The following is a 24,376-nucleotide window of genomic DNA, read 5'->3' on the forward strand; positions in this document are numbered from 1 at the left end:
GGTGTGCCCCTGTCTGGCCCTCCCGTGGAGAAACAAAGATGTGCTCAGAAAGGTGCCCACTTGGACTTGCACTTTCTCTCCAACCCTGGTCACATATACATGTGTGCGTATGCACACACAGCCACCCACACAGATGCACCTGAAGACAAACCCAGGGGGCCTAAAGCACCCCACCTCTCCCATCCCCTCCCTCCTTCACCATGGAGAATCCTCACACAGGCTTGAAGGGTTTACTGAGTGCTAGGTGTCAAAAAATAAGCCCCCAACCGCCATTTTCTCTTTTTTGGCACCCTCAATCAACCATCTGAGCAAAAGCAGTGTCTAAAGGCCACAACTGCCTTCACTCTTGGGCTCATTAGGAAATGGATTCTGATTCATTTTGGTCAAATAGAACTATTCTTGAGCACATTAAAAATTCCTCATATTGGTCGGCTTTACATAGTTATCTCATGGATTTTCAAAACATGAGGCTAAGCTGCAGGGTTTAGCTCCAGTGTTTCTGCCGAGGTAACTGGGGCTCCTAGGCATTCGGTTATCTGCCCTAGGCCTCGGAGCTAGTATTTGATGGCATGGAGACCAGGACTGGCTGACACATCCCCTTCTTCTTCAGCTTTAGCTCATGGAAATTTTTAACCACTCTTCAGGGTTAGGGGAAAAAAATAATGCCTCCTGCCTCCACGTTTATATATTTATTCTGTATTTCTTTATTAAAATGCATCTGCACTCTGCCTCTATCCCTCCATGGTAACAATAGCTACCACAGCCAGGTCCCAGGTCCTCCCAAGTCCGGAGGTCCAGGAAGCAGCCGCCCACACAAACCCCCCACTCCTCAACTCTCTCCCCTTTGGCAATATTCAGAACACCGCCCTGCTGCTCCGCCCCCAGATCCTCCTTCCTTCAGCGCTGACTCGCTACAAACTATTCGGAAATTTATCTTTGGACGCTCCCCGTCCTACCAACTCAGACACTCAGCCTCAACTTGGACTCCTCCGCGTCTACAGGCCCTGGGACCAGCAGGCCCTGGGACATTGCTGGTCCCGGCGCCAAGTGTTTATTGCATGAATACATAAAAATTCATTCACACTAAGGTGTAAATGTGAAAGGGCTGTTATGTATTTTAATGGGTTACCTTTGGGGGGGGGGCAATAATACCCCTTTAATGTATTTTACGACTTACAAATCTCCTTGTATTAATTCTTTTGCTGCCCCAACAACTTTATGGAGGTAAATATGAGATGAGGCATCTTTCAGAGAGGTTGTGTGATTTGCCCAAAGCCACACAGCACATCTGCAAAGATCTGCCATATAAGGTAACGTGCACAGGTTCCGGAAATTAGGGGTGGATATCTTTCGGGGGTCCCTTTTTCAGCCACTTAGGGGTAGAACCCAGGTCTTCTTGCAGCTAATGTGTGGCAAAGGGATTTCCGAGGGAGGATTCCTCCGAGCTGAAGGGAAATATGATGGGGGACTGAGGAAGTGGGCGCGAGCTCGCGACCCTGAACGGCCGCCTCGTCCGCACCCGGACCGTTGCTACGGTGGTCCCAGTCAAAGGTCGACCCCTGGGGCACCCAGGACCTGGCGGGCGCCGCTGCCGAGTCAAAAGTTACTGGGGAAGGACGATTTGGGCTCCGGGGGCGGACTGGAGTAAGCCTTTGAGCTCAGGCGGTGAAACGAGGTCCGGGCGCCCGGGAGTCTTCAGGGATAGGCGAGTCAGCTCCGGTGCCCTCCCCGCACCTGGGGGGGCGGCAGGAAGATGGGGTGCAGCCAAGGGAGCTCGCCCCCTGCTGGGCAGAGACTCGGAGGGTCGGGCTCGCTACTCTCCGAGCCCCTCGGCCTGGAAAGCGGCACCCCCTGCCGGCCTCGTCACCCCACTGCACTCAGGGCCCTGCAGCCGCAGCCTCGCCCCGGCCCCACGCGGGGTGCGCACCCGGGAAGCGCCGAGCGCGCACGGGGTACGCGCGGGGGTGCAGGACCCGGGCTGCCACCGGGGGGCGCCGCTACGCGCTGCGCCCCACTTTGCTCCGCCGGGGCTTTGGACACCGAACCAAACACCGCCCAGCCGTGCAGGGGCAGAGGGGCGACGAAGAGCGGACGCCTCAAAGCGGGGGCGGGCCGGCGCCAGGTCCCCCGCGCCCCGTGCCCTTTCTCCGAGTCCCCCCCCCCCCCCGCAGGTTCCGCGGGCTCGGCGTCCCCCGTGCCTCCCACCCCAGCCTGGCGGCGCAGCGCGGCGCGGCCGCTCCCACTCCGTCCTTGGAGGGTGTGGAAGGGTGGGTTTGGGGCCGGGGGCGGGTCTGGGGGCGGACCCGGAGGCGGGGCTGTCTCTGCGGCAGGGCCCAGCTCGGCTCCCCCCGGTCTCTCTCTGTCTCTCCTCCTCCCTCCTCCTGCTCCGGGCGGAGCCCGGCATGGGGGGGCCGGCGCCCGGCAGGCCAGGTACGGTGATGTGGAAATTGGGGAGCCTTGGTGCGGGGAGGTTTGATGGGGGGACAGGGAGTAGTGAGGATTGGCGGGGCGAGAGACGGAGAAACCCAGGGTAGCAGGACAAGGGGAAGGGGAGGGGTGCCCGGGAACCTGGGGCCCTTGGATGGAGAGGGGAATGAAGCCGCCAGGTTTGGAACAAACAGGGAAGGGAGAGGACGGCAGTGAGGAGGGGCGCCTAGGAGGAGAGGTGAGGCCGACGGTGAAAAGAAGAGTGTGTTTGGGGGGGAGGGAAACCAAAGCAGGTATGGAGGCCGCAGCTCAGAAGGTAGCTGTGGGGCCAGACTAGAGACCCCGCGGGTGGGATTGAGGGCAGGGACTGGAAGAGGGAAGCCGGAGCCTCCCAGATCCTGGAGGAGGAAGAAGGTGATTTGGGCCATCATGGAGAGAGGTGGAGATGGTCACCGAGGGGCCAGGGTTGCAGGAATAGGGGTGGACCGAGGCCCGGGCCCAGGAAGAGGACCGGAAGGGGGACCTGCCCGCAGGGAATGGAAATAGATGTTTGGGTAGTATTGTAGATACCCAACTTGGAGTGCCCCCACCCCTTCCCCAGCATCCCCACCCTGCCCTCATGACACCCCCTGCCTCGGGGCCCAAGACGGGGTGGGGATTCAGACTGTCCCCCCTTCCCCTGTGGGGTGCGATGTACGCAAATAGGCCCCAGTATAACTCCTTGTCTGTAGGTATGTCCAGTTCTGTGTAGCCGATCTGTGTGTGTCTGGAGGTCTCTGTGTGCTGTGGGTGTGTCGGGGGTGTTTATGTCTGTATGTGTCTGCCTGATGCTAGGTTGTGTTTACCCATGCCGATCTATGTGTCTGGTCCTCTGTTTGTAGATATGGGTTCTGTGGCCTGGTGGTTGGTGTGTCTGAATGTGTGTTTGTGTGGCTGTGGGGTTGCTGTGCATTTGTGGGGCCTGTCTGTGTGGTAGATCAGGATGTATTTACAGGATGGGAATCTGTGTCGAGCTGATCTCTCCAGAATGTGTGTTTGTGGCTCTGGACATCTTTGTCAGGGTGTGTGACTCTGTGTACACATGTCCTCCTATGTCTGTCTGTCTACGGGTCCTAGAGGCAGTGTTGGGTTTTCTGTGCTTCCATCTGTTTTCCACTCTCTGAGGACCCAAGTCACATCTCCGCTTCTCTCTCTCCCTCTCTCTCTCTCTCTCTCTCTCTCTCTCTCTCTCTCTCTCTCATTCATTCCTGGCCCCCACCCACCCCACATCTTCCTTTTTTTCCTTCTCATCTCCACCAAGTGGATCCGGGACCCAGGGAGGGCCGCCCCCCGGGCCTGGTGGCGCTGAGCAGGGCCCCCCAGCCCCCACCTCCTGCCCCACGACATGAACCTCCTCTACCGAAAAACCAAGCTGGAGTGGAGGCAGCACAAGGAGGAGGAGGCCAAGAGGAGGTAAGGCTGCGGTCCCAGATTGCCCTCTGGGCTGTCCCACACCTCTGCTTCCCCGGTGGCTGGACCACATCCCTCTGCCCTTCCTGGCTCCAACAGCCTCGTCATGAGTCTGATCTTAGAGTCTATGCTCAGTACAGAATTGCTGGCATTGCATACACCCTGTCCCCACCCTGCTCCTGGCTTCTGGCTCCAGCCCTCGTCCTGGCCTCATGGGGGGCTTCTGGCTCAGGAGCACCCTGTTGGCTCTTCCCCACCCCTGGAGGCCCGAGTCACCCCTTCCTGACTCACCTCTGGCCTGTAGTTTCCTTTCTGTCAATGTGGGGCTGGCTCCAGGCGCCCCTGTCACCTGACCTTGGTAGGGGCAGACCCTGCTACCCTCATGGTCCAGGGACTGAGTCATTTGAGGGGCACCAGAGAAGATCCATTTGCCCCCCTCCCAGTCTCCTCTGCTGGGGGAGATGAGGGGGCCAAGCGACAGGGTTTTGTGTGTGTGTGTGTGTGTGTGTGTGTGTGTGTGTGTGTGTGTGTGGTGGGAGACGTGAAGGCTGGGTCCTGCAGAAGAGCCAGGGCTGGGGACCTCTCCCTGCTTGCCCTCTCTCCTTGCCCTCCCAGGGACCTGGATCCTGGCCTCTCCGCTCTCGCTCCCCTCTCTCTTCATTCCCATTGACTGCACAGCCTCTTGGAGCCTGAGTCAGAGCCACCTCCCTGCTCCCTTCTCCCTCCTTGAAACTGTGGAGTTTAATTCTTTTTGTTAATTAGATTAATCAGAGCTATGACTACAGTGATCTCTCCCTAATGAAGGGTTAGTAGACAGGGCCTTAATGAGAGCCCACCCCACAGTGGCTCTCCCCTTTTCCCTGCCAGCCGCCCCTCCCTTCACTCACACAGAAGCTCAGGGACAGTGAAAGGGAATGGGGGTGAGCCTGGGAGGTTGACAGAAAGGACAGCACCGAGGGAGAGGAAGAGAGAGGGGAAGGGAGGAAAAGGATCAGCAGGAGGAGGCCGATGCGGCTGTACGGCCCTCATCTGGGAATGGAGGCGCGGTGTGGTGTGGGAGCACAGGCCGTGGTAGCCGGACGTGACGGGAGGCCAGAGACCAGGTGTGGGCCAGCGTGAGCCTGGGAGGAGCAGGGCCGTGATGGCAGGTGTATGTGCCAGACAGGGCTGTGCTGCCTGCGTGTGCATCTCTCTACCTGTGCATGAAGCCGTCCACACGAGTGCCGTGTGCCAGATATGCCCAGGCTGGGATCACACAGCTCCAGCGATACTCCTCTGCACACATACTCATCCCTTCTCTCATCCCTGCTCGCCTCTCCTCCCCAATCTCCTTGTCTTTTTTAAAGCCTAGGGATTCTGCCTGACGTTTCTAGTTTAGTGCCCTGGACCTTCGGGCAGCCTCCCATCCCCACCCCAGGCCCCTTCCTCCTCTTCCTTCTCCTCGAGGCTCCTCCTCCTCCTCCTCCTTGGAGGCCACAGGGTTGCACACCCCTCTTTAGGGTAGAGGAGGGGGAGGCCCAGGCCTGAGGCCCAACCTTTGTTCCATCTTTCTCTCTCCAGCTCCAGTAAGGAGGTGGCCCCTGCAGGCTCTGCAGGGCCCGGGGCCGGCCCAGGGCCTGGGGTCCGCGTGCGGGACATCGCCTCGCTGCGCCGCTCCCTCAGGATGGGCTTCATGACAATGCCAGCCTCCCAGGAGCACACCCCCCACCCCTGCCGCAGCGCCATGGCCCCACGCTCACTCTCTTGCCATTCAGTGGGCAGCATGGACAGTGTTGGGGCTGGGCCTGGGGGGGGAGGTGGGGGTCTCACAGAGGACAGCAGTGCCCGAAGACCCCCTGCCAAGCCCCGGAGACATCCTAGCACCAAGCTCAGCATGGCAGGGTCGGGGGCAGACATGCCCCCAGGCAAGAAAGCAGGTGAGATACCCCCAACCCTTCCAGGGAGCTGGGGGAGCTGGGAGAGCTGGGAGGATCCATTCCAGGCCAAGAGAGGCCTACAGGGGAGGGTCCATTCAGGGAAGAACCAAGGAAATGGAAGGTTCCATTCTCAGAGGGAGTGGGGGGAGGGTTGTTTCTTTTTGGAAGGGCCTGAGATGAACCATTCAAGGGTAGGGGAAGCTCCCTGAAAAGCCCATTCCTGGGGAGGGGGTGGCCTGGAAGGGACACGTGAAGGTGGAACAGAATTTAGGGTGGGAGCTGCAGATTCCAGGGAGTTCATTGGAAGGATGATAGAGCTGGCTGGTAGCAAAGGAACCTATGTGCTTTAAGTTGAGGAACGTGGGGGAAATAAAGAGGCAGATATGTCCTTGCAGATAGGGTAAGAGATGAGAGGGGGTCTGCCCATCTCCTTCCCCCACTAAGAGCCCAGTTTATTTTTCTCTTTCCCATTCTGCCCAGGCTCACAGAAGCCAACCCCAGAGGGCCGAGAGTCCAGCCGGAAGGTTCCTCCGCAGAAGCCCAGGCGAAGCCCCAACACTCAGCTCTCTGTCTCCTTTGATGAGTCCTGCCCCCCAGCTCCCTCTCCTCGAGGGGGGAATCTGCCCCTTCAGCGCCTCAGTAGGGGGTCCTGCGTAGCTGGGGACCCTGAGGTGGGTGCCCAGGAAGAGGAGCCCGTGTACATTGAGATGGTGGGGGATGTCTTCAGGGGAGGAGGGCGAAGTGGAGGGGGCCTGACTGGGCCCCCTCTTGGGGGCAGAGGCCCGACCCCTCCAGCTGGTGCCGACTCGGACTCGGAGGAGAGCGAGGCTATATACGAGGAGATGAAGTACCCACTGCCCGAGGAGGCAGGGGAAGGCCGGGCCAATGGGGCCCCTCCATTGACCGCAACCTCCTCGCCACACCAGCCTCAGGCCCTGCAGCCCCACACCCACCGCCGGCCAGCTTCAGCCCTCCCAAGCCGGAGGGATGGGACACCTACCAAGACCACTCCTTGTGAAATCCCCCCACCCTTCCCCAACCTCCTCCAACACCGTCCTCCGCTCCTGGCCTTCCCCCAAGCCAAGCCTGCTTCCCGAACCCCTGGCGATGGGGTCTCAAGGCTACCGGTCCTCTGCCACTCGAAGGAGCCAGCGGGCTCCACCCCAGCTCCCCAAGTGCCTGCCCGGGAGCGGGAGACGCCTCCCCCGCCGCCTCCGCCTCCTGCTGCCAACCTGCTGCTGCTGGGACCCTCAGGCCGGGCCCGGAGCCACTCAACACCGTTGCCACCCCAGGGCTCTGGCCAGCCCCGGGGGGAGCGGGAGCTCCCCAACTCCCACAGCATGATCTGCCCCAAGGCGGCAGGGGCGCCGGCAGCCCCTCCTGCCCCAGCCGCCTTGCTCCCTGGCCCCCCCAAGGACAAGGCTGTGTCTTACACCATGGTGTACTCGGCGGTCAAGGTGACCACGCACTCCGTCCTGCCAGCTGGTCCGCCCCTGGGTGCTGGGGAGCCAAAGACGGAGAAGGAGATCTCAGTCCTCCATGGGATGCTGTGCACCAGCTCGAGGCCCCCAGTGCCTGGGAAGTCCAGCCCCCACAGCGGGGCCATGGGCGCAGCAGCTGGGGTCCTCCACCATCGTGGCTGCCTGGCCTCCCCGCACAGCCTTCCGGACCCAACCGCAGGCCCCCTGACTCCCCTCTGGACCTACCCAGCTGCAGCAGCTGGGCTCAAGAGACCCCCTGCCTATGAGAGCCTCAAGGCTGGGGGGGTGCTGAATAAGGGCTGTGGAATGGGGGCCCCATCCCCCATGGTCAAGATCCAGCTTCAGGAGCAAGGGACCGATGGGGGTGCCTTTGCCAGCATCTCCTGCGCCCATGTCATCGCCAGTGCAGGGACACCAGAGGAGGAAGAAGAGGAGATGGGCGCCACGACATTTGGGGCAGGCTGGGCTCTACAGAGGAAGGTCCTGTATGGAGGGAGGAAGGCAAAAGAGCTGGACAGTGAGTGAGGGGTAGGAATTTGGGGGTGGGGGACTGGGGATGCCCGTGATGATTTCAGGGAAGTGTTGGAAGGGTTATTTGGAAGCCACAACCCATTGTCCTGAAGTGGGAAGTTTTCAAGGAGACCAGAGAATAAGGGCATGCAAGAGACTGAGGGGAGGGGGTCCCCACATGTTCACTGGAGGGGCAAGGAAGATCTGCAATGGGAAGGGGCTGGAATCTGGCCCCAAGAGTAGCCTCCTGCCCGGTCCTGCTCTACTCCCTGCCCTTCCCTTTGCTAGGCTGCAGGGGTGTGTGTTTGTGAGTGTGCGCACACGAAGGGCTAAACACAGCTGCCTCCCAGCTGTTGCCATGGCAACCCATCCAGACAGGAGGGAGAGGAGAGGGAGGCCCCTACCGTTGCCTGGCAACGCAATGCTCTGCCAGGCCTCCTCTTGGAGCTGAGCTTAGTTCACTTGCAGCCCTTCCCCCAACAACCTCCCCCTTCCCACTTCCTGGCTCAGGATTTGGGATCTCCCCCTCCTGGGGAAGACCAGGGCTCCTGTCTCTGTTTCAGATGGTGGTCATTCTGGCCCTATCAGGCCAGGAGGGGCTCTGGGGCTAAAGCTGGGGCAGGGGAGTCCCCTTTGACCACAGAAAAGGGTTTGACAAGAGCAAATATCTGATTCTCAGCCCAGGGATGGTACCAGTGGATGGAAAGGAAAGTGGCAGTAATGGGGTCCTGTGTGTGTGTGTGTGTGTGTGTGTGTGTGTGTGTGTTTGGGCAGTGTGAGGCAGGGTCCCTGCCTTCCCAGCTGTGACTTTTAAAGGGGCAGTTACTTCTGGTCCCTGCATGCCATGGTGTGTGTTGCTGGGGGGACAGCAAGACCCTTCTCATGTGTAGGCACTGAGCTCCCCTTGTCATCCCAGCAGAGATCGAGGATGGTGCCCGGGCCTGGAACGGCAGTGCCGAGGGTCCAGGCAAGGTGGAGCGTGAGGACAGGGGCCCTATGGCATCAGGGATCCCGGTGAGGAGTCAGGGGGCAGAGGGCCTGCTGGCCAGGATCCACCACGGAGGGGACCGAGGAGGGAGCCGCACAGCGCTGCCCATACCCTGCCAGACGTTTCCTGCCTGCCACCGCAATGGAGGTGACACCCTTCCCACACCCGGACACAGATGGGACTGGATGGGGGAAATCTCTCTGGGTCCATGTCCCAGGCCCTCCATTTTACCACCACATGTCAATTCCCTTTCCTCCTCTGCTGAGTCCTGGGCAGCCTGGAAGGGGCTGCCCTCTGGGAACTTTGGGAAGGGAACCTGGAGGCCCCGACCCCTCCTCACTTCTCATTTTCCACCTCAGACTTCACGGGAGGCTACCGCCTGGGGCGCTCCGCCTCCACCTCTGGAGTCCGGCAGGCCGCGCTCCACACACCCCGGCCCTGCAGCCAGCCTAGGGATGCCCCAAGCCAGGTGAGGAGGAGGAGGACGGAGTTGGGTTTTCTTTTATTTGTGAAGGAGCAGGTAGAGAAGAAAGCCTGGGTATGGAAAGAGAAGTAGGAGGTCAGCCTGGGGCTGGCACAGTCTAATAGGGGTTCAGAGGAGAGTTGGGGCAGGGGGGGAGGCAGTGATCCTGGGAAGAGCCTGTATTAATCAGATGGACAGCCAGGCAGGGCCACCACTGGCCTGCTGTGTGCCTCTGTGCATTTAGGAAAAGGTGTCTCTTTGGGGTGGGGTGGGGCGGGACCAACTCAAAAAATGCATTCTGCAGTTTGTTAAAGGTGCCCATTCCTCAGGGTGAGACAGGCCCAGCCTGGCCGGTACCCTGTGAGGCCAAGGGTGCAAGGGCTGGGTTCCTGTCACCCACTCCCCACCCCCAGCTAGAGGGGAGAGGACAGAGGCCTTGGGGGGCATGACATGAACTTGTTTCTGGGGAAAGGCATCGGTCTTTGCAGTGGGGGACAGGACCTGGTCACTCCGAGGTCCTTGACCCCCCCCTCTTATTCCTTTCTCCCCTCGTCGCGGGCCGGCGGCGGGAGGAAGGGGCACAGACCCACCCCGCGCTGCCGCTGCCGCTGCCCCTACCGCCTCAGCCTGCCCGTGAGCGCGATGGCAAGCTGCTGGAGGTGATAGAGCGCAAGCGCTGCGTGTGCAAGGAGATCAAGGCCCGCCACCGCCCCGACCGAGGCCTCTGCAAGCAGGAGAGCATGCCCATCCTCCCCAGCTGGCGGCGGGGGCCCGAGCCCCGCAAGTCCGGCACCCCACCCTGCCGCCGGCAGCACACGGTCCTCTGGGACACTGCCATCTGAGGAGGCCGGGAGGCCGGGGCACCGGACTGGGGAGCGGGGCGGGGGTGCCAGAGACTTGCCTTGAAAGAGGGACACTTGAAGGACCAGGTGAGAGAAAGCCAGGGAGAACCCCTGCCTTCCACCCTAACCCCCGGAGACGGGGAGTGCGCCAGGCCCACCGGGCTTGGGGCGCCAGCCGCGCCCCCTGAGATTTGGGGGAGGAGGGTTTGTTTGAGGTTGGAAGTGAGGGCCTCCGCTGCTCTCCCAGCTGGGCGAGGCAGACTCCTCCTCCTGAGAGGGCAAAGGCCAAGCCAGAAGTCAGCGTGGGGGAGGAGGGAAGGGAAGGGAGGAAGGAGGGCGGGTCAAGTGAAGGACGGGGCTAGAGTGTGAGGTAGAGGGGCTCTTTTATAAGAGCCGGGAGTGGGGAGGGGGTATTTATTTCATTATTTATTTTAGTTGGGAGGGCAATTCTGGGCCCTTCTGACCTACTCCTGGGCAGGGAGCAGACAATGGTGGGCAATTAAAGGGAACCAAGTTGGCGCTCTCCCCAATGCCTGAAGGCCCCACCATCCGCGCCCACCCCCAAGCTGGGGATCAGTCTGGAGTGGGGAGCCCAGTGAGAGAAGGGAGGGAGGGGCTCCGGTGAGCTGAGGGCCGCAGACTCATTACAGTACTTACCAATGGCCAGAATTTGGTAGTGAGTGTGGCCTGCTGTGAAACAGGCATCTTATTTAGCTCTGGGGTGAGGGTCTAGCACCAGGGATGGGCGGGATGATGGGGAAGGAGGGACATTTTAGCGGGTGGGGGGTGGGTAGGGTATTTATTTAAATTTTAAAAAATCAGAAGAGATGTCAGGAACTTTTTTTTAATTCCTTTCTTTTCAGAACAATATATTAAAAGACTAACGATCCTAGAACTGGCTTCTTCTATTTCAGTGTGCTCCGCTTTTCTTAACACCTGTTTCTTTTCCCTCTTGCCCCATGGTTGGTGGGAGTTGGAGGTGGTGCAGGGAGGGGTGAGTGGCTGTGGCAAGTAACAGGGAAAGGTGGAGTTTGAGGTAAGTCTTTGGGAATGCCACCATGCTGTGATTCAGCAAGCACTTACTGAGCCAGCATCTGATATGTTTGGCAATACACTCATACAGAAGGAATATTCAGACTGAAGCCTGCCCTCAAGCAGCTTATAGTCTACTCAGGGGGAGGAGACACCTGGGACAACACCGGACAGTGCTACAGCAGTAAGGGGGCTGGGAGTGGCTGGAGTAATCTAAGGCTTCCTGGAAAGTGAGCCTAAAAGGACAGGTAAGGTTTGGATGAGCAGGGGGAGGAGGGACCGTCCCAAGGTCACAGTATGATTATCTGCAAAAGATGGAGGTGGGGCAGGCAATGTGTGTAAATAATGCAACGGGCAATGAGTCAACCATGATGAAGATGGTTCGGAGAGATGGGCATCAAAGCAAGATGCTCAGCCTCAAGAAGCAATCACGGGAGAGGATAAAAAGTGTCTGGGAGAATGGAGGGCAAGGGATACTTTGTAAGATGCAGCTGAAAGAACAGCCCCTGGTGGGGAATGAAGGAGCCAAAGGGGGGATCCTTGAAGCCCAAGTTTGGAGCTCCTATGATTGGGTAATGAGCACCTTGACAGACCAAAGCAAGATTCTTTTGAGGGAAGAATTTTGGATTGGAAGCAATGGTTAATATCCAGGCTGAAAGGTTTGTTACCAGCTAGAACAGTGTGGTGGATGGCACAAGAGATGTTTTTAAGCAATCTGAAGATGAACAATTTTTTTTTCTTTAAAAAAAAAAAAGATTTTATTTTTAAGTAATCTCTACACCCAACGTGGGGCTTGAACTCACAACCCCAAGATCAAGAGTCACATGCTCTACCGACTGAGTCAGCCAGACACCCCAAGAAGAACATTTTTTTTAAAAAGCTTTAACAGTTTTCTATTTATTTTCATTCCTATTAGAGAAATTATAACCAGGCACATGAAAGTATTTGTTATTTCATGGATATTGTTGCAAAGATGAGGCTAAATTTATTTCTAATGAGTTGGTTTAAAGAAGAATGTTAAATAATGGTACAGGTATGATATACAGAATATGGAAAATTATGACAGGGTATGAGAAATTTTGGAATTTGGGAAACACCGACTTAGAGAAGAAATGACAATAGTTTGGGAGAGATGAGAAAACTGTAGATAGTAGGAGCCATCGATATAGAAATAATACTCAGGGCTGAGACTGAGTTTTATACAGGAGAGTGTGGATGAAGATAAGCGTTAAGAAAATATGAACAGGCAATAGCTTTTTACATTTTTATTTATTTTCTAAATTGACATATATCAACGTATAACATTGTATTAGTTTCAGGCGTCCAACATAATGATTTGATATAGATATATATTGTGAATATTGTGAATATGTATTGTGAAACGATCATCACAGTAAGTGTAGTTAACCTCCATCACTAAACGGTTACAATTTTTTTTCTTGTGATGAGAACTTTTAAGACGGACCCTCTTAGCAACTTTGAAAGATACAATGCAGTCTTGTTAACTATAGTCACTATGTTGTACATTACAACTCCAGGCCTTACTTACCTTATAACTGGAAGTTTGTACTCTTTACCATCTTCATTCATTTTGCCCACCCGGCCAACCACCACCTCTGGCAACCACCAATCTGTTCTCTATGTTTGTGAGTTTTGTTGTTTTTTTTTGTTGCTGTTTTAGATTCAACATGTAAGTGAGATCATAGAGTATTTGCCTTTCTGTCTGACTAATGCCCTCAAGGCCCATCCATGTTGACAGAAATGTCACGATTTCCAATACCTTAAAAAAAATTTTTTTTTTAATCTCAGAGAGAGAGAGAGAGAGAGAGGGCAAGCCAGGGAGAGGGGCAGAGGGAGAGAGAGATTGAGAGACAGAGAGAGACAGAGAGAGAGAGAGAGAGAGAGAGAGAGAGAGAGAGAGAGAGAGAATCCCAAGCAGTCTCTACACTCATCATGGAGCCTGATGCAGGGCTCAATCCCATGACCTTGGGACCACAACCTGAGCTGAAATCAAGAGTTGGACACTCAACTGACTGAGACACCCAGGAACCCCTCAATACCTTTTTAATAATTAGTTAGAAAATTAATGTAAGTAAACAGCCTGCTTATAAGAGCAACCAAAATCATAAAATATCTTGGAGTAGCTTTAATAAGAAATGTGCAGAACTTATATTTGATCAATCAATCAAACTAAAGTCCTGGGATGCTTGGGTGTCTCAGTCAGTTGAGCGTCTGACTTCGGCTCACGTCATGATCTCACAGTTTGTGAGTTTGAGCCCCGTGTCAGGCTTTATGCTGACAGCAGAGCCTGGAGCCTGCTTCGGATTCTGTGTCTCCCTCTCTCTCTGCCCCTCCCCCATTTGCACTCTCTCTTTCTCACAAATAAAGAAACATTAAAAAAATTTTTTTAAATAAATAAAACTAAAGTCCTTTGAGTTACTTAAACCAGGAATATTTGCATAAGCAGAGCAATAACTTGTTGTCAGTGAAAAGACCGCAATATAAAAGATGTCAGTTTTCCCTAAACCCATGAATTCAATGCAGTGTCTAAATTCCAAAAGGATAAGTTGAGAAACTTGACAAAACAATGCAAAAGTTCATCCAGAATGATAATGAGAAAAACTGGAACATTCTGAAACAGATAACTAACAGGGGAACCTGGCCTACCAAATATTAAAAGTTGAAATAAAAGCACAGTGTACTGAGATTGGTACAGGACTGGCACACCCATCAGAATAGAATCCAGAAATAGCTCCAAATGCACATGAGAATTTAGCATATATATGATAAAGGTGGTATTTTAAGGATGGGGGAAAAGATTATTCAGGGGTGTTTTTTAAAACTTTCTTAAGTGTTTATTTATTTTTGAGAGACAGAGACAGAGCATGAGTGGGGAGGGGCAGAGAGAGAGGGATACAGAATCCAAAGTGGGCTCCAGGCTCTGAGCTGTCAGCACAGAGCCCAACGCGGGGCTAGAACCCAAGAACTGTGAGATCATGACCCAAGTCGAAGTGGGATGCTTAACCCACTGAGCCACCCAGGTGCCCCTAGTGGTTGTTTCTTGAGCAATTAGCTACTCAAGGGAGAATGGGAGAAGCTGGATTTCTATTTCATTCATTATGCCAAAAGATTTAAATGTAAAAACAAAACATTAAAAGCAAAAAGTGGATGAACATTCTTATAACCTTGGGATGAGGAGGTCTTTCTAAAATGGCATGAAAACCAGAAACAGACTGAAAGACTTTTAAGTTCAAACACGTTCTCAACTAAAACTTCTATCTGGCAAAACTAAACTACAAATATTCAACTGGGAAAAGATTTCTTTTTTTTTTTTTTTTTAAGATTTTATTTATAGGGCGCTTGGCTGGCTCAGTCAGTTGAGCGATGGACTATTGATTTTGGCTCAGGTCATGATCTCATGGTTCGGGGGATCGAGCCCCACATAGGTCTCTGTGCTGACAGCACGGACCCTGTTTGGGATTTTCTCTCTCTCTCTCTCTCTGTCTCTCCCCTGCTGTGCTCTCTCTCTCTCAAAATAAATAAACATTTAAAAAATGAAATGAAATAAAACTTAAAAATTTAAATTTTATAAACAATTTTTGAAAGATTTTATTAGTAAGTAATCTCTACACCCAATGTGGAGCTCAAATTCCCAACACCAAAATGAAGAGCCATGAGTTATACCGACTGAGCCAGCCAGGCACCCCATGGGAAAAGATTTCTAACACATGAAACAGATTGATTCAGTATGTGAGAAAGATGTGTGAGTTGATAAGAAAAGGAAAAAACAACCCAAACAGAGGACACGAGCAGATAATTCACCAAAGGCACAAAAATTACCAACACACATGTGCAACTATAACAGTATATGATGCAAAATAGAGCAATAATCAAATATTTTTTGCCTGTCAGACAAAACTGAAGAAAATTCATAGCATCACTCCGGTTATTATGCAGAAAACAAGCACTCATTGTGTAAACATAAATACAGCTTTTCTGGTGGTCAGTTTAATACTATTTATTGAAATCTAAATGAAAAAAAATATTTTTTGTAATGTTTATTTTTGAGAGAGAGAGAGTCAGAGTTTGAGCCAGGGGAGGGGCAGAGAGAGAGGGAGACACAGAATCCGAAGCAGGCTCCAGGCTCCGAGCTGTCAGCACAGAGCCAGACCTGGGGCTCATTTCTGGAGGGCATCTCAGTGGTAATTTTTATTTTTAATTTTTAAAAAATGTTTATTTATTTTTGAGAGAGGAGGAGCAGAAAGAGAGGGAGACACAGAATCTGAAGCAGGCTCCAGGCTCTGAGCTGTCAGCACAGAGCCCAATGCAGGGCTCGAACCCACAAACCGTGAGATCATGACCTGAACTGAAATTGGATGTTTAACCGACTGAGCCACACAGGCGCCCCAAAATTTTAAATGTACATAGTTGGGGTTTTTTTGTTTGTTTTTGTTTTTTGTTTTTGAGAGAGAGAGAAAGAGAGAGCACCAGCAGGAGAGGGGTAGAGAGAGAGAGGGAGAGAGAGAGAATCCCAAGCAGGCTCCATGCTCAGTGCGGAGCTCAACTCAGGGCTTGATCTCACCCCGGTGAGGTCATGACCTGAGCTGAAATCGTCGGACGCGTTACCAACTGAGCCACGCAGATGCCTCTAAGTATCCATAGTTGTTTTTTTTTTTAATTTTTTTTTTCAACGTTTATTTATTTTTGGGACAGAGAGAGACAGAGCATGAACGGGGGAGGGGCAGAGAGAGAGGGAGACACAGAATCGGAAACAGGCTCCAGGCTCTAAGCCATCAGCCCAGAGCCTGACGCGGGGCTCGAACTCACGGACCGCGAGATCGTGACCAGGCTGAAGTCGGACGCTTAACCGACTGCGCCACCCAGGTGCCCCAAGTATCCATAGTTTTGACTCAGATTCCATTTCTAGGAATTTATCCTACGGAAATAGTTACACAAGCATTCAAAGCTAAATGCACAAGCGTGCTAACTGCAGCATTGTTTGAAATGATAAAAAATTGGAAACAACCCCAATTTCATCAGTATGACACTGACTGACTTATGGTAACAATGGAATATGAAGCTGTTAACTAGAATGCAGAAGATATTGATGTTCTAAACACAAGAAAGTTCACAATAAATTAGTAAGTGAATAAAGAAAAATTATTCATAAGTTGCAAATTTTTAGAAAAATCATTTGTAAATTTTTGTGTAGATCTGGAAGAAGATACATTAAATAGTTGATGGTGATTATTTGAGGTCTGAGAAGATAGGGGGCTTAATTTACTTTTTAAAAATTTGTATTGCTTAGGGGTGCCTGGGTGGCTCAGTTGGTTAAACATCCAACTTTGGCTTAGGTCAGGATCTCACGGTTTGTGGGCTTGAGCCCCGCATCAGGCTCTGTGCTGACAGCTCAGAGCCTGAAGCCTGCTTCGGATTCTGTGTCTCCCTCTCTTCCTGCCCGTCTCCCACTCACCTCTGTCTCTCTCTCTCTCTCTCTCTCTCTCAAAAATAAACAAAAAAATAAAAATGTGTATTGCTTGAAGTTTTATGTGTGTATCTCCATTCTGAAATCAGAAACTATATTTATCATTTAAAAAAAATAAGTAGTTTTAGGTGTTCAAGAAAGATGAAGGTGAGTGAGTTGTGCTCAGTGACAAGAGGCAGAGGCAGGCATGAAGCATCAGCCTCATGGAGCTGGTATGTGAGTCTTCAAATCCCAGTTCAGCACTCAAAGCCAAGTTTCTTGCTTTCAGATAGCATGCGCCTCCTTGAGGGGTAGGGACAGAGATCAGAACACAGCAGAGCTGGAGGAAGGGGCAAGAACCAACAGAGTTAGGGTAGGAAGGGCTCAAGCTACGGCAGGTGCTTGAGGCTGATGTGAGTCCTTACACTACCTAAGATTGGAGACCTGTGAAGAGTTAGCAGTTTCAAGAACTTATGCTGTGCTGGCACTATATAAATTTCACATGAAGGATGGAAGGATGAACACACCCTGGGTGGTCAGCCCAGACCCAGCCCTGCCTGCCTGATACCTGGTAAAACTCACGTGGACTCACCTGGGACTACATGTCCCCTCCAGGAGTCACAAAGGCATTTCCAACACTGACTTTTTACCCTTCGAGACCCAGCACAGCAGGGAACTCTAGGACAGTACAGCCAGAGGTGAGAGGGGCCGGGAGTATTCAAGTCAAGAGGGAGACAGGAGCTGCATGGAGAGACCCCCCACTGGAGAGGTAACACATTCAAACTCCAGGGGAGAGAAAAGAAGGACTTCAGAAATAATATTCTACCTTATTTCTCATGGCCCATATTGCCTACTGAGATCATATTTCAGCTCGAAGAGAGATTTCTATCAAAGGTAGCTAGGGTCATGTCAAAAAAACCTGGGAGCAAATTTGAAAAGGCTCCCAATGGTCAAAGGATGGGATAATTTGAGCATCAAGAAGGGTAAAAACTACAATGGAATGAAAGACAAATAGGGTTAAATTCATTAGCTCATATTGACACAAAAAAATTTCTCGCCTTTGGAGGGTGTTAGAGAATCAAGTCATTATTTTGAATTATAAAGCTTCTCTATACAGAAATATCCCAGCTAATAAATGAAGACAGAATTTTAGATTTAGAATATCACCATGAAGTAATGGATCCCAAGTTTTAATGTTGAGTTTCAACAACAGACAACATCCCATATCACATGATAAGAGACAACCAGACTTTACATGCCTCCTGATGAAAGAATGTGCCATCACCTATGAAGTGTCCTCACCCACACCCCCCAAAACTTAGCCTAGAGATATGATCAAAGCCTGTAGATGCCACCATCAATTATGGGCAAAACAGAGGAGACAGGAATGTGTTGAACACCATCAAATGCAATCAACAAAATTGAGACTGTGGGAAACGCCCCAGGGCAAGCTACCTGGGTTCTTTAACAAATATATTACCAGAGGAATAAAGAGATGGAGAAGCAAGCTGTAGATTATAAGAAACTAAAAAAGACATGTCTCCCATTGCAATCTATGGACCCAATTTGGATCCTGGTTCAATCAAACAAACTTAAAAAAACAAAACAAAACAACAACAACAAAAAACCCCAAGAAAAACAAAAAAAAAACCCTAAACAAATAAATAAACAAACTAACAATTGCTCCTTGCATTTATGAGACAATTGGGAAAATGACCACTTGGGATTTTTGATGATATTAAGGAATTATTATTAACTTTTTAAGTGTGCTGGTGTATTGCAGTTATATATTTTTAGAGTCCTAAGAGAGATAATCCTGAAATATTAATGGGATAAATCTTTGGAGTCTGGAATTTGCTTCAAAATAAAACGGAAATGGAGAAAGTACATGCCAGAAAAGACAAAACAAGAATGGTCATGAGGTGATCATTGTTAGGCTGGATGAATGTTCTGTCTGCACTTGGGTCTATTTGAAAGTTTCCACATAAAAAGTCGTGTGTGTGTGTGTGTGTGTGTGTGTGTGTGTGTGTGTGTGTGTGTGTTTTAAGTCCATGTGATGAGTCAAAAATTTTCCTCTGAAAAAAATGAGGGTTGGGAGCCAATGTTCTAGGAAACCCCTCCCAGAACTTATTCTCTCTCCAATTAAAAATAACCTTTTATTTTTATGAAGCAATATTCATTGTAGAAAGTTATCAAATACTGAAAAGCAAAAATAAAACATCATATTTCCACCACCCAGAGGTTACCATTTAACAGCTTACTGTATAATGTTACAGGATTTTTTTCTATGCATATGTTTTTTAACAAAACAAGATCATCCTGCACATGCTGTTTTGAAAGCAGCTTTTCCCCATTAGTGGTCTCCACCTCTCCATATCAATAGATTTTCATCTTATCTAATACCCAGGCCATATATACATTTTCCTAATTGTGCCCCAAAGTGTTCTGGTGTCTTAACGTGGCTGCCATAACAAAATGCCATAGACTAGTTGGCTCAAACAACAGATGTTGATTTTTCATGGCTCTAGAGGCTGGGAAATCCAAGATCAATTGGCCAATTGGTTGGCCAATTTGGTTCTTGGTCAAAGTCCTCTTCCTAGCATGCAGACAGCCACCTTCTTGCTGTATCCATACATATCAAAGAGTGAGAGAGCAAGAGAGAGAACAAAGTGGGGGGAGGGTCTGATTTCTCTCTCTCTCTCTCTCTCTTTTTTTTTTGAGAGAGAGAGAGAGCGTGCGTGCAAGAGAGCGCATGAGTTGGGGGATGGAGGGAGGGGCGGGGAGAGGGACAGAGAAAATCCCAAGCAGGATCCACACTGTCAGCACAGAGCGAGATGTGGGGCTTGATGTCATGAACCGTGAGATCATGACCTGAGGCAAAATCAGGAGTCAGACACTCAACTGACTGAGCCACTCAGGCGCCCCTTTTTCTCCTTTTAAGAGAACACTCATCACATCATTAGGGTCCTACCCTCATGACCTCACCTGAACCTAATCACTTCTCAAAAGTCTTACTTCCAAATGCTATCACATCAGAGGTTAAGGCTTTAACGTGTGAATTATCGAAGTAGATTCTATCCAGACCTGGGAGTTGCATCTGGTTGTTATGGTTCTTCCTCCCTTCTAATTTGTCACATTCTCTTTGCTTCTTTTGCTCCCATAACTCTGACTTGTAAGATAGCCCGGGCCATTTGTATTAAAGAATGCCACACTCCCTGCATATGCTTAGATGCCTCCTCTGGGTACCTCTACAGTTTACAAGTACTGGGGATTGGGGCCTCTTGTCCCTTGTTAGTCAGACCCAGGTCCCCATAATGCATGTGCCTTCAGAGCGGCAGACCATTCTGATGCTCTAGTTTCCATTGGTCCTCTGCCATCTCCAAACTGCCCCTAGGATGGAGTGAGGAGCATGTTGGCTGGGGACTCATCTGCCCCAGGGCAATTTTCTGCCACCAAAAAATGGCTGTGAGTCAGAAACCCTGGGCAGGAAGCACCAGACATGGTGTCACCGCCATCTAAAAAAAATTTCCACTGACCAAGTGGTGACCTTATGCTGATTGTGTGTGACATTCCTGCCTTAAAGCCCAGGGATGGGTGGGACGGTGCGATGTACACATTCCAGAAATTTCAGAGTAATGAGGGGAAACCTTCTGGAAAAATTAGAAGCTAGAGGGAAATTTTTAATTATATGTGTTATTGATTTCCCTGCCCGTTAAGATCTGAAGTCATTTTGTTCGTTGAGTAACATAAAATGTATTCTTGTATTTGGGTCATAAAACTGTCATGGTTGGTCTACTTAGAGATATGTAAATCTAAAAGTGAAGAACATACCCCCTCCCCCCATTTTGAGGTTGGGGCTGAGTGAGAAAGTCAATGGGGGAAAAGTATTCCCCTCCCTCTCCATTTTTCGGTCTATCTCTCCCAGCTAGGAGGCCCTATGGTAAGGGAATAAAGGTGGTTCTAACAGGAACTTTTTAAGGGGAAAAACCCACATGCCCAGGGTGGGAGGGGGTCCCTGACAACAAATCAGACCTGGGGAGGACAGTCAGCTTCTAAAATTCTCTCCTGGGGTGTGGATGTGAGTCATCCACTTCTTTTCCACCTAACCTTGCCACCCTCCATCATTGCTCTGAAAGAGACCTGCCCCCCAGCCCACACCTTCTGCCGTGGATAGAGCATTTCCCTTCCTTTGCCATTCTGAAGGAGAGGGAGGGGGCATTGCCCTGTCCACCAACAGACCACCGCTCTTTATACTCAGGAGGGGGGGACCACTGAGAATTTACAGTGTTGGGGGTGGAGGAGGGTACAAGAGGACAGCAAGGAGGCCAGCCATTGCTCCTGGAGGTGCAGATGAGGAGGCAGCACAGAACCACTGGACCGGGTGCACGGAGAGGAGGACTGACAGGGCGCAGTGATGGAAGTGCCCTGCTAAGGAGGCAAGCAGCAGCCCCTCCCACAAGGGTGAGTGGGATGAGCCCAGTTGGCTAGAAAGTGACCTAGGGATGCTTGGTGCCCTGGGTGGGCCCAGTGGACACGAGTCCCCAACCCTGCTGGTATTGCAACCCAAGAGAAAACTCTACCACTCGGGTGGTGTGCTAATCAGTAGTTAGAGCATGGTTCTCCACTTGGCGATTTTGCCCCCTAGAGGACATCGGGCAATATTATTTGTTGTCACAACTGAGGATGGGGTTGCCCCTGACATCTAGCAGGTAGAGGCCAGAAATGCTGCTAAACTTCGTACAATGCACAGGACGGCCCCTCTCAACAAAGAAGCATCTGGTCTGAACTGTCAATAGCATTGAGGTTGATAAACCTTGACTTTTGGGGTCAAGAAGCCTTGAGTTAGAGCACCTTGACACTTTGAACATGGTACTTTGACAGGGGTGCCTGGCTACCTCAGTAGGTGACTCTTCATATTGGGGTCTTGAGTTCAAGCCCCACATTGGGTGTAGAGCTTATTGAAAAAATAATATATATTTTATATTAAATTATATATGTATTATATAATCATAAATTAAAAGCATATATTATATAATAATAAATAGAAAGTATATATTATATATACGTATACATATATATATAGAGAGAGAAAGAACATGGTACCTTGAGATTTCTATTGTAAAATCTAACATCTTTATTCCATTCACAAATCTGTGTGTTTTTGTTTTTGAGTGTGCCAGTAAGACTTCATATTTCTTTTCTTTTTTTTTTTAACATTTATTCATTTTTGAGAGACAGAGTGCAAGAAGGGGAGGGGCAGAGAATGGGAGGGGGGAGGGGAGGAGACACAGAATCCGAAGCAGGCTTCAGGCTGTCAGCATAGAGCCCGACGTGAGGGTAGAACCCACGAATTAATTGTGAGATCATGACCTGAGCTAAAGTCGGACGCCCAACCGACTGAGCCACCCAGGCGCCCCAAGATTTCATATTTCTAATTCAGACTGTTAGGGATGAGGAATTACACAAAACCTTCCTAAAGTTCCAACCTTCATCATTTGACTGGCACTTGAAGTTTACATTATTTTTTTGTTAACCATTGGCTATTGACCCCTGATGGCAGGCACAATGCAAGCTCTAAAATCACATTTCTACTTTTAAAAGTCAGCTTTATTGACTTATAATTTATATACAATAAAATGCATGCACCTGAAGTCTACAGTATGATGAATTTTGACAACTCTATATACCTGCAAACGTAAGTTTAAAAAAACTATGTTTAGATTTATGGAGTAACGGTTAGAAACACAGACTTTGAAGTTGATCGGACATGGGTTCAAATCCCAGCTCTGCCTTCTAAGCCTTGGTTTTCTCATCAGTAAATTGGACTAATAAAATCCACCAAAGGGGTTATCCTGAGGATAAAAATGACCCGCTTGAAGTGTTTAGCTCAGGGCTTGCCTGGCACATGGAGAAGTGTGTTGTCGGTGGTCATAATAGGCATGAGTATCAGTGTCCTCACCATTTCCTGATACACTTGGCTAATAGAATCCTTTTTTCTGTATCTACGTGTCTTCCCAGGATGAGCACACTTTCCCCAGGGTTACAGTAATTGTAATTGTATATACACGTGCAATTTCCAAACTAATATTTCCAACTTCTCTCCTGGGCTCCAGAGGAACAGGGCAGTTTCCCCCTAGGCCCACCTCAAAAACAACATGTCCCCCCAAACCACCCATCGTGACTTGGACTGCCCATCTCAGTCAATGCCATCCCATCCAGAAATCTCTTTGCAGAAGTACCTGGTTCCTTTCTCCCTCACACACACCGCTCATTCATTAGGATATCAGTTTAAGTGCTTCAAAAGAGACCCAAACAACAATGGCTGAACCTAAAAGGGAGGTTATCTCTTGATTATATAAGCATCTAGACATAATCAGTCCACAGCGGACCTAGATGATCCAGGATAATCCAGGCTCTTTCTGTTTGGTTGCTCTGCCTTCCAAGGGTATTGCCTTTGTTCTACAAGGTCTGAGTGACTCACTCCCAGGTCTAGTTTTCATGTAGCAGGATGCTCCTTGCGTACAATGCAGCAGACTGCATTTAATCCTCATGTCACATGAGAGGCAGCGGTTTTGTTAGGTTGAGCTGTGTAAAATTGCCATTTTTGTTGGTCAAATATGGTAGGTTATTGGCAATCTTATTCAACCTCATAGTAGCTCTACTTTACAGATAAGGACTCTGACGCACAGAGAAGTCAAGTAATTTGCCCAAAGCCACACAGCAAGTGAATGGCAGAGAAGGAATTCAAATCTAGAGTCTCCCTCAAAGCTGGGCCAATGGAAGATTCTTCAGAATGAGCAAGGCTCGGTTCTCCTGTCCCCAGTGTGCAACAATGAACATTGGAAAGCTACACAGCAGTTCAAGACAGAAACAGCAACAGCTTAATATGGCTGTGTAAGAATGTCACAAGACTATCTATGAATTTTTTTCCCCAAATGAGTGATAAGACAAGACATTCTTTTTCTTGAAGAAACAGAGACAGAGCAATGGTCCCAGAGTAGTGTGGCTGAGAAGACTCTGAACAAGAGGGGAGATTTCAATTGAGTCTTGAAAGCAGAGGAGGGTTAGTTCCATTGTGTGTGTGGTGGTGGGAGTGATGTTCAGTGGTGATAAGCTCATTCTAGGATATTCTACAAAAGCTTGATATGTCATCTATGAAGATTTGAGTCTCCATCATTACTTGATTGTGTGCGCACACATGGGAGTGTATACCCCCATGCGCACACGGGGGTATACACTCCCATGTGTATCTGTGGATTTCTTCCTGTAATGTCTCCCCATGTTGTCACTTTGCATGTGTGTACCTAGGTTTGTCTTTTCGTGTTTCCCTCTGTCTTTCTGTGTCTTGGTGTTGTTTTCTCTTTCTCCCTGCCCTTCGTTTGTTTGTTTTTCTTTCTTTCTTTCTTTCTTTCTTTCTTTCTTTCTTTCTTTCTTTCTTTCTTTCTTTCTTTCTTTCTTTCTTTCTCTTTCACAAACTCTCTCTCATCATCGGTCTCTCCCAGTCTTTGCTTTATAATTGGTCTCATATAAATCCTAAGTACATTTTTTTACTATTCATTGCACATATTAAACAGTTTGATGTGCCCTGCCCCTAATTTAAAATGCAAACGGACAGAATGTTCTATCCTTCCACCTAAATTTCTCTTCCATTTTCTTGTTCCTTCCCCTGTCCTTTTACTGAATTAATTTGTTTTTATCTTTATCAAGTCAGACATGCACAGGATTTTAAAAGTCAAAGAGTAAAAGACTGAAGAAAAGCAAGCTCACCTCATTACACTCTGGACCCGCTTCTCAGATTTAATCG

General features: G+C 50.3%; 1 protein-coding gene across 2 annotated transcripts; it reads left to right on the forward strand.

Moving 5' to 3' along the window:
- Window positions 1–2,299: 2,299 nt before the first annotated feature.
- NYAP1 (neuronal tyrosine phosphorylated phosphoinositide-3-kinase adaptor 1) lies at window positions 2,300–10,977 on the forward strand. Of its 2 annotated transcripts, none has more exons than XM_043559687.1 (7): window positions 2,300–2,430; window positions 3,728–3,879; window positions 5,437–5,792; window positions 6,273–7,790; window positions 8,703–8,918; window positions 9,131–9,240; window positions 9,819–10,977. In XM_043559687.1, the coding sequence occupies exons 2-7, from the start codon at window positions 3,812–3,814 to the stop codon at window positions 10,074–10,076; spliced, it is 2,526 nt and encodes an 841-aa protein (XP_043415622.1). In that variant the 5' UTR covers window positions 2,300–2,430; window positions 3,728–3,811; the 3' UTR covers window positions 10,077–10,977. The 2 variants fall into 2 exon arrangements, with proteins under 2 accessions (XP_043415622.1, XP_043415620.1); XM_043559685.1 differs by having other exon boundaries at window positions 8,700–8,918; window positions 9,819–10,966.
- Window positions 10,978–24,376: the final 13,399 nt, after the last annotated feature.

Source organism: Prionailurus bengalensis, chromosome E3, assembly GCF_016509475.1.
Source record: "Prionailurus bengalensis isolate Pbe53 chromosome E3, Fcat_Pben_1.1_paternal_pri, whole genome shotgun sequence".
NCBI classification, from domain to species: domain Eukaryota; kingdom Metazoa; phylum Chordata; class Mammalia; order Carnivora; family Felidae; genus Prionailurus; species Prionailurus bengalensis.